Consider the following 13,342-nt stretch of genomic DNA (forward strand, 5'->3'; position numbering starts at 1 on the left):
TTTGGAAGAAATCTTAATGTAAACGCTGTAGGGTAAGAGCCAACTAAATACCTGTAATTGGAGAGCCTCCAGTTCTCCTGGGGTCAGTCCAAGTTAGAGATACGGAATCATGTCTGACATCCACAATATTGGGAGGTGGGGGAGCATCGGGCACATCTAGGAAAAAGTAGATAATGCAAGATTTATAATCAGGAATGTATTATAAATAAGCCAGAACCACGTTTTGCTTTATGTTTTCTGACCTTGAGACACTTACCAAATGGATGTCTAGCAACAATTGGCTCCGATTTCAGGCCCTCTCCTACACCGTATTTATTTTCGGCTCTGACCCTGAAGGTGTATTCCATACCCTCATGAAGTCTCATGACTCTAAAGGTGGTTTTCTGGACAGCTGAGGCACATGTCACCCACTTGTTGTTTACAGAATCTCTCTTCTCTAGGATATAGTTGGTGATCTCAGAACCTCCGTCGTCCTTTGGAGGACCCCACTTTAAGGTCATGGCTTCTGCTGTGACTTCGTCAAATTTGATCGGCCCGGTGGGGATGCCAGGCTTGCCAACAACTTTTATGGAGAGAGTTCCTTCCTTGGTGCCGGCAACATTCTTCAGTGTGATTGTGTATTTTCCAGCATCAGATTTTTGGCAGTAATTCACTGAAAGAGTTGTGTTAACTGCAGATGACTCGACACTGACCCTTGTGTCTGTTGCTAGAGGATCTTCTCCTTTCTTCCAGGACACGGATGGAGCTGGCTTGCCTTTTATGGGGATCTTAAGACGGAAGTTGCTGTTTTCTTTAGCCAAGTAGCACAAATCAGGAAGGTCCTTTAAGTCAAGGTCAGGAGCCACTGTAAAACAGCAGAGATAAGTTATTGTTATTTTTATTTTTTATTGATTTATTTTTTTTTTTGCGGTACGCGGACCTCTCACTGTTGTGGCTGCTCCCATTGCGGAGCACAGGCTCCGGACGCGCAGGCTCAGCGGCCATGGCTCACGGGCCCAGCCGCTCCGCGGCATGTCGGATCTTCCCAGACCAGGGCATGAACCCATGTTCCCTGCATCAGCAGGTGGACTCTCAACCACTGCGCCACCAGGGAAGCCCTGTTGTTATTTTTAATGCCAGGAAGTTAATTTTTTCAGGTTGTTATAGTTTTTAAAGGATTTTTACATAAGCCAGTGAGTAGGGCTCAAGAGGGCACTTTTGATGACAAAGGGAAAATGGAGATGATGGCTGAAGGCTTACCGACATCATCCTTTGCCACAACAGTGATTTCACTTGGGGTCCCTTCTCCGTTTTCATTCTCAGCACTCACTCTGAAGGTGTATTCCTCCCCTTCAGTCAAATCTTTCATGGAATACTGTAAGTTTAGTGATTTCGTGACTCGTTGCCACTTATTTTCTTCAGTCAGGATATCAACGGCATATCCGATAATTCGACTCCCACCATCGCTGCGAGGCTTTTTCCAGCCTATTCTACAAGATGACTTGGTCACAGACATCACTTTAAGGTCCACAACTGGTCCAGGGGTTTCTAAAGCAAAGGAGAAACGATAAGTCTAAGCCCTGGATAACCAAGGTAAGATGTCACTCAAAATGATGGGATGGTAGCTTATTTGCTCACCGGAAGCTTTCACGGCATCACGTGTTTCACTGGGATCACCAATGCCGTACTCGTTTTCTGCAAACACCCTGAAGAAGTAGGATTTTCCTTCCTCCAAGTTAGAAACTCTGAAGCTTGTTTTGGAGCACTCCGCTGTCACGGTGGACCAGGACTTCCTCTCTGCGTCACGCTTTTCTACCACATAGTTTATGATGGGGCTTCCGCCGTCAATAATGGGAGGATCCCAGGTAACATAAGCAGAATCTTTGGATATTTCTTTGACAGTCACATTGACGGGTGGCCCAGGAGTATCTGAATAAATAGTGGGTAAGTAAGAAATGAATATGTAAAAAATACATAGACTACATTTTAAACATATAATGATTGTTTTTTCAAGTGGACTTACCAAGCACTTTCACTACAATGGTATATTCTTTTTTACCACAGCTGTTCTTCAGAGTCAAGATATATTTTCCTGCATCATATTTGTTCACATTTTCACAGCGCAAGAAAGTGTCAAAGTCAGTTGACTTTATGTCCAGTCCAATCCTTTCTCTTAGATTGACATTTGGTTTAGACCAAGTTATACTGGGAGGTGGACGTCCTTTTACTGGTACATACAGTCTCATTGTAACTCCAGCACGTAATATGAGTGTTTTCCTCAAATCAGCATCAAGTTCTCCCTCAGGTGGAACTGTTTAATGTTGGAATAAAGAGAGAGTAATAATGGTCAAATGTATTTCCAAGAACTGGCCTGATCACTCCTAAAATATGTTTCTTTCCATAACTGATCTCTAGTTCTTTAGAAAATCCTTAATATAATCCTCAAAACTTTTGCCAACTATTTTATTTATTTATTTATTTATTTATTGGCTGCCTTGGGTCTTCGTTGCTGCGTGCAGGCTTTCTCTAGTTGTGGTGAGCGGGGGCTACTCTTTGTTGCGGAGCACAGGCTCTAGGCACGCAGGCTTCAGTAGTTGTGGCTCATGGGCTCTAGAGCACAGGCTCAATAGTTGTGGCACATGGGCTTAGTTGCTCTGCGGCATGTGGGATCTTCCCCGACCAGGGCTCGAACCCGTGTCCCCTGCACTGCCAGGCAGATTCTTAACCACTGCGCCACCAGGGAAGTCCCGTTGCCAACGATTTTAATACTCTGTAGCAATTATTGATCTTTCTATTTTCCAATATCCTATAGGCCAACCCAAGTTTTCCCTGGAGGATCTGCATCTCATCTCATGAACCTTATATACTCTTAAACTCTCTGTACATTAAAAGTAGATGATTGGTTTTTGGCTTTCTTCCAGTGAAGGCACTCTGCTATATACTCTTCATTTCATTGTAGGAAAAAAAGTACACAGAGGGTGAAGTATAATACCAAGTAATTCAAAGTAAAAGGAGCGCTGGTTAGGGAGAATAAGTGAATAGAAGAAACGGTGAGAAGAGAAATTAAGATGATGGAGAGCTTACCCATTATATACTTATGGAGGGGGGTAGATTAGAAGAGAAAATAAAAACCTAAGAATGATAAATAGCTCACTACTTAGTTTTAAAAAATCTTTTTATTCTCAGAGTAAAATTCCTATATTCCATATTCTTTTGAAGACATGAAATTCTCATACTTGCATTCCATTTAGCTTATACAATACCATAAAGTACCAACCCAGCTCTCCTAAAATGTATTGATACTTGTAGAGTTACCAACCCTAAAACTTATAAATAAATAAATCTACATAAGGGAGTTCCATACTCCCTCTTAAAATATGACTGATGAGAAGAGTTCTGTATATTTCTTCTGATAATACTTACTTAAAATGTCCTTGGGACAGTGTTTGTCTGGCACATCGCTGGGGTCACTATATCCTATCTTATTAACGGCATACACGCGGAACTGATATTCTGTGTTTTCCATTAGGCCGGTAACCTCAAAGCGGGTATTCTGTAGCTTCTGTGGTAAATTGCACCTCACCCAGTTATCAGAATCAGCTCGTTTTACTTCAACAAGGTAACCAATGATAGGGCTACCACCGTCATAGGCTGGCTTGCCCCAAGATAGACTCACGGAGCTATGGGTTGTATCATATACTTTGGGAAAAGCTGGTGGACCAGGAGGATCTGAGGATAAATAATAACAGAAAATTTTCATTAAAACCTCATTCCCAGTTGTTGAATGTTGATTATAAGAGAGAATATTGGACTCTCTCATGAAAACTTACACAGGGGATCTTGGGCATAAGCAGCTTTGGATACGTCACTGGGTTTGCCTGGTCCAGCCTTATTTATAGCTGTAACTCGGAACTCATATTCCGTGCCTTCTTGGAGACCTGTTGCTTTTATCGTTCTTTCTATAACGGGTTTTCTGTTGACCTTAGTCCAGTTAATTGCCTGGGTTTCCCGCTTTTCAACCAAATAGCCAGTGATGGGGGAGCCACCATCATCTGGTGGTTTCCAGCTTACTGTCATGTGATCTTTGGTTATGTTGCTAATAACAGGAGGATCACAGCGTCCGGGTGGGTCTGCAGAGATTGATTGACAAGTTAATGTCCCAGTCTAAAAGGTAATATTTAAAAAGTAAAATGAGTTATTTGTAGTGAGGTGGATGGACCTAGAGTCTGTCATACAGAGTGAAGTAAGTCAGAAAGAGAAAAACAAATACCGTATGCTAACATGTATATATGGAATCTTAAAAAAAATCGTTCTGAAGAATGCAGGGGCAGGACAGGAATAAAGACGCAGACGTAGAGAATGGACTTGAGGATACGGGGAGGGGGAAGGGTAAGCTGGGACGAAGTGAGAGAGTGGCATGGACATATATACACTACCAAATGTACAATAGATAGCTAGTGGGAAGCAGCCACATAGCACAGGGAGATCAGCTCGGTGCTTTGTGACCACCTAGAGGGGTGGGATGGGGAGGTTGGGAGGGAGATGCAAGAGGGAGGGGATATGGGGATATATGTATATGTATAGCTGATTCACTTTGTTATACAGCAGAAACTAACACACCATTGTAAAGCAATTATACTCCAATAAGGATGTTTTAAAAAAAAAGAGAAAAACCTTAGGAAAATGTTCTTACCATATGGGTTTTTAGCAATTGCTGGTTCAGTTAAGATCGGGTCGCCCACTCCGTATTTATTTTCAGCACAAATTCGGAACTGATACTCATGGCCCTCTATCAGTTTCTCCACGCTGCAGCTGGTGATGGGCACAGTGGCAGAGACTTGTGCCCAGTTGGTTCTGCTCGTTTCACGTTTGTCAACAACATAGTTGGTGATTTCTGAGCCTCCATCTTCAAGAGGAGGTTCCCAAGAAAACATTGCACGATCTGAATACATTTTGTTGATTTTAACAGATGCTGGAGGACCTGGTTTATCTGAAAGGATAAGAAAGAAAAGTGAAGTCTTTCACTCACACATGTGAAATAGGGAATGAGTAGAGTGGAGGTCTGGAGAGCTGGGCTGCAGACTTTATGTTGTCATTAACTTCCTATACGACCTTGGAAGTTACTTAATTTTTCCAAATCTTAATTTCCTCATATCTAAAATTAGGTAACTGGAATATGTGATCTCTAGTGTTCTTTTCGGCTGTAAAACGCTGTTGTTCTGTGATGAGAATAATTCCTCGATGAAGAAAGATACATCGAGATAGGTATCTCTTCTCACATATTATTTTGTAAATTCTATGACATCACATTAACCAAAGTGGAACATGAGATTCTAGTGAAGTGCTTTAGTTACCTAACACTTTGAGCTTGATGGTGGCTGATTTGGAGCCACTTGCGTTTTCAGCAGTGATGGTATAGTCCCCTGAGTCTTTCCGATTCACGCTGAACAGCTCCAGGGTACACAGGTTCCGCTGCATGGCCATCTTGATGCCTTCCGATACTTTCAGCGGCGTCCCATCCTTCTTCCAAGAGACTGTGGGCATTGGTTTACCAAAAACAGTAGCATCCAGGCAAACATTAGTTCCAGCTTTCACAGTGAGCAAAGATTTCATAGCCACACTCAGGTCTATCCTGGGAGGAACTGGAAAGAAATAAGATTAAAGGATTTAATATATGCAAAGCTATATTATATAATGCTTACTGATAAAAGTGGGAAATTCATATGCTGTCTTTTTCAAGGTGGGATTTTTTTTTTAAGTAACTTATTCATTATAAAAGAAATGCCGAAATTTGATAACACTGAAAGTATAAAGAAAAAAGTGAAGATCGCCCATCATTCCAGCATCCTTAAAGCTTCACTCTTATCATTTTGGTGCATTTCTTTGGCATCTTTTTTTTTTTTTTTTCCTTTGCTGTACGCGGGCCTCTCACTGCTGTGGCCTCTCCCGTTGCGGAGCACAGGCTCCGGACGTGCAGGCTCAGCGGCCATGGCTCACGGGCCCAGCCGCTCCGCGGCATGTGGGATCTTCCCGGACCGGGGCATGAAACCGTGTCCCCTGCATCGGCAGGTGGACTCTCAACCACTGCGCCACCAGGGAAGTCCTCTTTGGCATCTTTTTGTGCCTGTGCCTGTGTATGGTTAAAATTATGCGGTCCACACAGTTTTGTATCCTGTTTTTTAGTTTAGCATATTATTAAGATTCTCCATAATCATAATTTTTAGTGTCTGTATACAAAGTACCTATCATTTTACTTGTCCATATTTCCATAGGTGTAGATTTAGTTTTTTATTAGGAGAAATATACATTATGAGTGCTGTCCGCCTTTGCCTGTAATGTTCAACAGAATCTTACCATTTTCTGCCACGATAGTCACTGGATCAGAAGGTTCAGAAGGCTGGCTAATGTTTACCGCAGTCTTGGCAATTGCTCTAAATTGATACTGAGCATTCTCTTCTAGGCCAGTAGCTGTGTACTCTTCCTGGGGAATCTGGTGAGGTGAAGTATTACACCGTACCCACTTATCACCAGGAAGTTGGCAAGCTTCTACGAAATAGCCAGTAATTTTGCTGCCTCCATCATGCTTTGGACGGGCCCAGATGAGGGACACAGTACTCTTGGAAACATCAATAATTTCAGGCTTTCCAGGAGGATCTAAAACCAAAAGAGATATTCTCAGCATTTATCTTAACAGCAGAAATTTTAAACTCTGTGTTTCACAGTATCACCCAGAACATATTCCTGAATGGAAATAGTAACCTTCAGAAACTCCAAGATTTAAATGTGTCCTCATAATACTTAAAAAAAAAAAAAATTACTCACCAACTGGCGTTCTTGCAGTTACATATTCAGTTGGTTTGCTGGGTGGGCTGGCTCCAGCTTTATTTAGGGCATAGATTCTGAATGAATACTCAAGGCTTTCTACCAGGCCAGAACAGGGATATTCAGTTGACCGGACAGGGGAATCGTTAGCTTTCACCCAGAGCAAACTGTTTCTTTCTTTGCGTTCAATCAGGTAGCCGGTAATGGGGCTCCCTCCATCACTGTCTGGTCTGTCCCATGCCACAAATATGCAGTCTTTGTTGACTTTAGTGACTCGTGCATTCTTGGGTTCACTGGGAACATCTGGAGATGAAGATGAGGGAAATATCAGTTTCTAGTCTAAGTAACAGACTAGAAAGAAAACACAATTTTTTTTTTCTTCCGGAAAGAAACATACCAAATGGGAACTCAGCCAGCATCTTTGGAGATGTGAGAGGCTCTGAAATGCCAAATCGATTCTCAGCACGGACCCGGAAGATGTACTCTTGGCCTGGGATCAGTTTTCCAACCCTGCAGGAAGTTTTTGTCACTGAAGCTAGCGCTGTCACCCAGTCACCCCTGCTCACGTCACACTTCTCCAATATGTAATTGGTGACGTTACTGCCTCCGTCCTCCAGGGGGATGTGCCATGACAGGGAGCAAGCATCGGCATCTATGTCAGAAATGTCAAACGGAGGCTGAGGGGGTCCAGGAGCGTCTGCGTGAACCGAGAGGAAAGAAATATAAGAATAGGGATTTGACTGGAAAAAATGTTTCTGATACTCATATTTGGGTGGCCATTTGTCTAACACGTAACCTACCCATGACGATAACTTTGATTTTCTGAGTGTGTGTCCCAGAACTGTTTTCTGCAGTGAGGCTATAGTAACCGCTGTCTTTCCTAGTAACATCTTTTATGATCAGAACTGAAGAATTGTCTGCTTTATGTACTGCCAGGTGGCTGGATGTGACAACTTCATCTTCTCCTTTTTTCCATTTACAGATGGGTTGAGGCTTTCCATACACATGGGCTTCAATTCGGAGTTTCTTCCCAGCTTTGATAATAATTTGCTCTGGCATAAGGATCTTGGGTGGCACTAAAAGTAAGATGAAGATACATTAATTTGGCAGGGAGGTTAAATTTCCTCTGGTGGGGAACTATACTAGTGCTTTTCAAATTGTGGATCGCAACCCATTAGTGGGTTCAAATTAATGTTTGCATTACTGCTAATATTTTTTAAAGAGAATGGGATTGAAATGAATTGAGAATATCTGAGGCCAGCACACATGATAAGAATGGGTGTTGCTCTAAGAAACTTTTTCTAAGTCATATATATGTATGTGTGCCCTGTGTCATGATTTAAGGTGTATTTACTACCTGTTGTGGGTCCAGATGTTTCCAAACCACTGTTCTCTACTATATTTCAAGTATTTCTGGAACTAGATTCTTCAGGGATAAACATCTACATGTCAAAAGAAAATCCTCATAAACTTTTATCCCATAGAAAATGACTCTGACTACTTACACAGCTGTGCTTTGGCTTCATACTCTCCCTCAGCTTCTCTTGGCAAACTGACTCCAACGGCATTTCTGGCCGCTATCCTAAATTTGTATTTCTTTCCTTCCTTGAGGCCGGTGACTACAAGGCTGAGGTCTTTCACCACCGAGTACTCTATCCAGCGGCCTGCAGGCAGCTCTTCTTCTCTGTAACTAACGATGTAGCCATCCACCTTAGCGCCTCCATCGCGCAGGGGAGGTAACCAGGCTAATGCAGCGCTGTTCTTTGTCATTTCAGTAACTTCTAGTTTCCTGGGGGGATCCGGCTCACCTAGAAGAAAAAAGCACCCAGGTAACCTAATCCATCCCTTTGGAAATATGCATGTTTTCATATGCCACTTGCTTCAAAGTATATGGAAACTATGGTTCGGGATGTTGAAAGTAAAAAGGACACGGATGAGTCAGATCAAAAAAGTCTTCAGTGAGTGAGTTAGATATTTATTTGTACTGTTTCGGTTTCTACAAGTGAAGGCCCTTTCATTAGTGGAGTAAAATGTTTCGGTATCTTGATTTTGCTGAGGTTGGGGACTGGAGTTAAAAGGAGGGAGAAAGGATGTAACTTACTTAGAGGATCTGTTGCGAGCACTGGTTTGGGGATGTCTGTTGGGACGCCGGGGCCGTACTCATTGACAGCAGTTACTCTGAAGAAATACTCAGTCCCAGGGACAAGATTGGTGACGTGGAAGCTCGTTTTCTTGACTTCTGGGGTGACTGTCGACCACGTCTTTCTATCTGCCTCACGTTTCTGCACAATGTAATGTGTCACTTGTCTCCCACCATCGTTCTCGGGAGGGGCCCAGGAAACGTGGCATGATGTTTTAGTGACATCCGAAACTTTTAAATCAGACACAGGTCCAGGAGTATCTGTGAAGGACGACAAAATCATATATACGAGTCCCCTCAGCCTCCTTATTAACCAAGGCATTTTTGAAGGGGAGGAAGACGCTTGTTTATAACCCACCTAATACTCTGACATTCACGAACACGGCCTTTTCTCCTGCCAGGTTCACAAGCGTCAAGGAATATTTTCCTGAGTCATCACGGGTAGAATTGGGGATGACGAGGAAGGCCATAGTATCAACCAGATCAACTTGTCCCTTTCTGACCACGTTATCAATACCCACTTTTCGCCAAGTGACCTTAGGGGCTGGTCGCCCTCTCACTATGGCAAATAGTCGAATAGGGCATCCTGCTCTCACTGTGACCAGTTTTCTCATGCTGGCGTCCAAATCAATCTCCGGAGGTTCTGCAAATGACACGAAAGTCGTCAGTTGACTTCAGAATGTGGGGAACTCATGTGAGAAGTGAAACATGAATGAATCAAGTGATAACATAGGGCCTCACCTAGGATTTCTTTAGGTTTAATAGTGTCCTTTAGTTCTGCAGGGTGCCCAATGCCAACTTGGTTTTGGGCACAAACCCTGAACTCATATTCCTGGTTTTCATCCAAGCTGGTCACAGTAAATTCCATGCGAATGAGTTGCGCTGCAGCACTACACCTTTTCCAGCCTTCGTCAGGTGATGTATCTGGTCTCTTTGGTCTCATTTCCACAACATATCCAATGATTGGTGCGCCACCGTCATACACCGGTTTTCCCCACCCAAGAGTTATGGAACTTTTGGTTGTATCAACCACTTTGAGATTGGTCGGTGGACCAGGTGGTTCTGAAAGTAAATTATATAAGGATAAATGTACACATGGTTAACAACTACTAGTGATACGTTAATGAGTAATTCTATATAGTCCATCCTTAATTAACCACAGATAGTACATTCAATTTCTCAATTACTCAGTCCTCCTTATTTTCCTTCATAAAATTAGAATCTACCATTGTTTGTACATTTTAGGCGATTTGGTAAAAGATCTATTTGGAAAACTACTGGCTAAGATCAGTTTCGATGCTGTGGATTTAACTTATTTGTCTAATACCTCTGTGCCTGAGATTAAGAGTTGGTGTAATACCAGAAAAAGCAAGAACATCATACCTATGGGGTCTTTTGCCACCACTGGCCTTGATGGCAAGCTTGGTTCTCCAATTCCAACTTCATTTTCTGCCTTGACACGGAACTGATATTCATGTCCTGGGAAGAGATTCTGTACTTTCAGACGTCTCTCAGGGATCGCACTCTTGTTGACAGGGACCCATCGTATTGAATGTTTTTCCTTTTTCTCCAAATAGTATCCTGTGATGGACTTTCCACCATCATATTCAGGTGGCGTCCAAACCACAGTCATCTCTTCTTTGCTTACTTTAGTGATTTCTGGGGGGTCAGGGCGACCAGGTCTATCATATTTGGTTTTTGCAATGACTGGTTTACTTTCTGTTGGAGGCCCTGTGCCTATTTTATTTTCTGCACGGACTCTGAAAATATATTCATTCCCTTCTATGAGACGTGTTACTGTAGTACCAGGTGTTAAGATAGTAGCAGAAAAGGTAGACCAAACCATTCTCTTGCTCTCACATTTTTCTAAAATATAATTTTGGATTTCACAGCCACCATCGTCCTCTGGTGGATCCCAGCGAAGAGAACACCTATCACTACACACATCAACAATTTTCAGGTTTCTTATAGGCCCAGGCTTATCTAAAACATTGACAGTGGCAAAGGCCACAAAACTGCCAGCTGTGTTAGTTGCTGTAATTACATATTTACCACCATCACTTCGCTTTGCTTTAGTAAGAGAAAATTTAGATGAATCACCACTGGTAGCAATCTTGACCCTTGGTGATCTTGTTAAGTCTGTCGCGTCTTTGTCCTTGGTCCATGAAACTTCTGGAAATGGCTTGCCTCTAACACCTGCCTCAAGTCGAATGGTGTCCCCTGCTTTGACAGTTAGCACACCACTTAATTTCAGATCAAGTACTGGTTTCTGCAAGTCTTCCTTTACAACAACTTCCTCTGTCTTCACCCAGTCACTTTCCCCACCTTCATTCTTTGTTTGCACTCTGAACTCATAAATCTGGTTTTCAACACATTTGTCAACCATGAAGTGGGTTTCTTTAATGCTTCCTTTATGCACTCTTTCCCAGTCATCAGAGCCCTTCAGCTTCCTTTCAACGTGATATGATAGATTTGGGCTACCACCATCATAATCAGGCCGCCTCCATTTTAGGTAGACAAATGTCTTTCCTTTATCTGCAATATGAAGGTTTTCAGGCTCACCTGGTCTATCAATAGGGTTAATAGCCAGAATTGGGGTTTTTGTTTCAGTGGTTGGCCCAACACCTACTTTATTCTCTGCACAAACTCGGAAATAGTATTCATTGTTGGCTAAAAGGTTGGCCTTGATTGATCGCTTAGTGACATCTGAAGCAACAATTGACCAGCCTTTCTGGTTTGGTTTGCGATATTCCACTATGAAGTTTGTTATTTCTGAGCCACCGTTATCTAGAGGGTTTTCCCAAGAAATTGTACAGTTCTCTTTGGTTACGTTGCTGATCTTTAAATTCTGGCAAGGTCCAGGTCTGTCAAGGACATTAACGATAGCAGAACCTTGGGCATGTCCACTGCTGTTCTTAGCTGAGATGATATACTTGCCATGGTCAGCTCTAACAGCTTCTTTAATTTGCAACTCAGCACGAGGTAGATCGTGAATTAGGTCAACCCGCTTTTCTCGGGCCAATACTTTGCCTTCCTTGGACCAAGTTATGTCTGGTTGAGGTCGGCCTTTGACCCGAGCAAGAATGCGGATAGTTTGGCCCACTCTAACGGTAATAACATCACGACAGGTAACATCAAGTTCTACTTCTGGAGGATGAAGGATGTCCTTTGCAATCACAGATTCTGCTAGTTCTCTTGGCTCTCCCTCTCCCACAATATTAGCTGCCTTTATACGGAATCTGTACTCATTTCCTTCAATTAGTCCAGGTACCCTAAAGGCACATTGCCTGATGAGTTCATCTTTATTAATCCTGCTCCACTGTGTTGCTCCAGCTTTCTGACATTCCACCACATAGCCCAGAATGGGGCTACCACCATCACTGAGAGGCTTTGTCCACACCAGGTCAGCTGTTTCTCTGGTCTTGTCTTTCAGCTTAGGATTAATAGGTGGTCCAGGTGGTTTGATGGGCCGGCAAGCTTTTATTGGATCAGAACTTGGGGACGGATTGCTTAGTCCTGCAAGATTCTCAGCAAAAACTCTAAACTCATATGTATTTCCCTCATAGAGTCCAGTCACTCTAAACTTCATGTCCACTAGAGGTGTTTTGTTGACCCTCATCCATTTGCCTGTTACTTCTCGACGTTCCACATAGTAACCAGTTATTGGACTGCCACCATCAGATTTTGGCAGAGTCCAAGACACTGTTGCAGCATTTTCAGTAATGTCAGTAACTACTGGTTTACCAGGAGGAGATGGAGGACTAAACTTATGTTTAGCAACAGTAGGTATGGAGTCAAGGGGAGGGCCAACGCCAATCTTATTCTCTGCTTTCACTTGGAAGACATATTCACAGCCCTTCTGCAGATGTAGGACTTTCAGCTTTGTCTTACTGCTTCCTAAAGAGACAACACCCCATGTGTCTTTCTTTGTGTCTTTTTTCTCAACAATATAATTTATCACAGGGCTTCCTCCATCATCCTTAGGTGGCTGCCATGAGATAGTCATATGTTCAGGGGTAACTTCCAGAATATTAATAGGGCCTGTTGGTGGACCAGGAACATCAAGAACAGTAAGATGTACAGACACTGTTTTGGTGCCAGCTGCATTGGAAACTGTGATCTGATATTCCCCAGTGTCTCTCCTTAAGCAGTTCTTAATGGTGAGTACTGATGAGAAGTTGTCAGTTTCAACTGTATAGTGTTCGTCTGTTTTAATCTCATTCCCATCGGTTGTCCACTTTGCAGTAGGAACAGGTACACCTCTTATAATGGCAGGGAATCTGACTGTAGTTCCAGCTTTTACCACAAGGCCTTCAATTAATTTCACATCCAGCTCCACAGATGGAGGCACTGGAAAGGAAACATGAGGAAATTAGATTTTGATTTTCACAATATGAATAA

At 42.7% G+C, this 13,342-nt stretch overlaps 1 protein-coding gene across 1 annotated transcript in view; it reads right to left on the reverse strand.

The window, feature by feature from the left end:
- The window catches only part of LOC309809376 (titin), a 299,194-nt gene that overhangs the window by 52,605 nt on the left and 233,247 nt on the right, over positions 1-13,342 (reverse strand). Inside the window, exons 270-287 of the mRNA XM_082630429.1 lie at positions 10,325-13,291; positions 9,683-10,003; positions 9,300-9,584; positions 8,903-9,202; positions 8,307-8,609; positions 7,602-7,877; positions 7,199-7,498; positions 6,802-7,104; positions 6,334-6,633; positions 5,334-5,621; positions 4,673-4,969; positions 3,810-4,109; positions 3,403-3,708; positions 2,003-2,290; positions 1,618-1,908; positions 1,240-1,527; positions 257-844; positions 52-156 (exon numbers count right to left, since the gene is read on the reverse strand). Coding sequence (XP_082486555.1) covers positions 52-156; positions 257-844; positions 1,240-1,527; positions 1,618-1,908; positions 2,003-2,290; positions 3,403-3,708; positions 3,810-4,109; positions 4,673-4,969; positions 5,334-5,621; positions 6,334-6,633; positions 6,802-7,104; positions 7,199-7,498; positions 7,602-7,877; positions 8,307-8,609; positions 8,903-9,202; positions 9,300-9,584; positions 9,683-10,003; positions 10,325-13,291 — 8,106 coding nt within the window. The remainder of the gene's footprint in view (positions 1-51; positions 157-256; positions 845-1,239; positions 1,528-1,617; positions 1,909-2,002; positions 2,291-3,402; positions 3,709-3,809; positions 4,110-4,672; positions 4,970-5,333; positions 5,622-6,333; positions 6,634-6,801; positions 7,105-7,198; positions 7,499-7,601; positions 7,878-8,306; positions 8,610-8,902; positions 9,203-9,299; positions 9,585-9,682; positions 10,004-10,324; positions 13,292-13,342) is intronic.

Source organism: Mesoplodon mirus (assembly GCF_964341445.2).
Source record: "Mesoplodon mirus genome assembly, chromosome: 8".
Lineage (NCBI taxonomy): Eukaryota > Metazoa > Chordata > Mammalia > Artiodactyla > Ziphiidae > Mesoplodon > Mesoplodon mirus.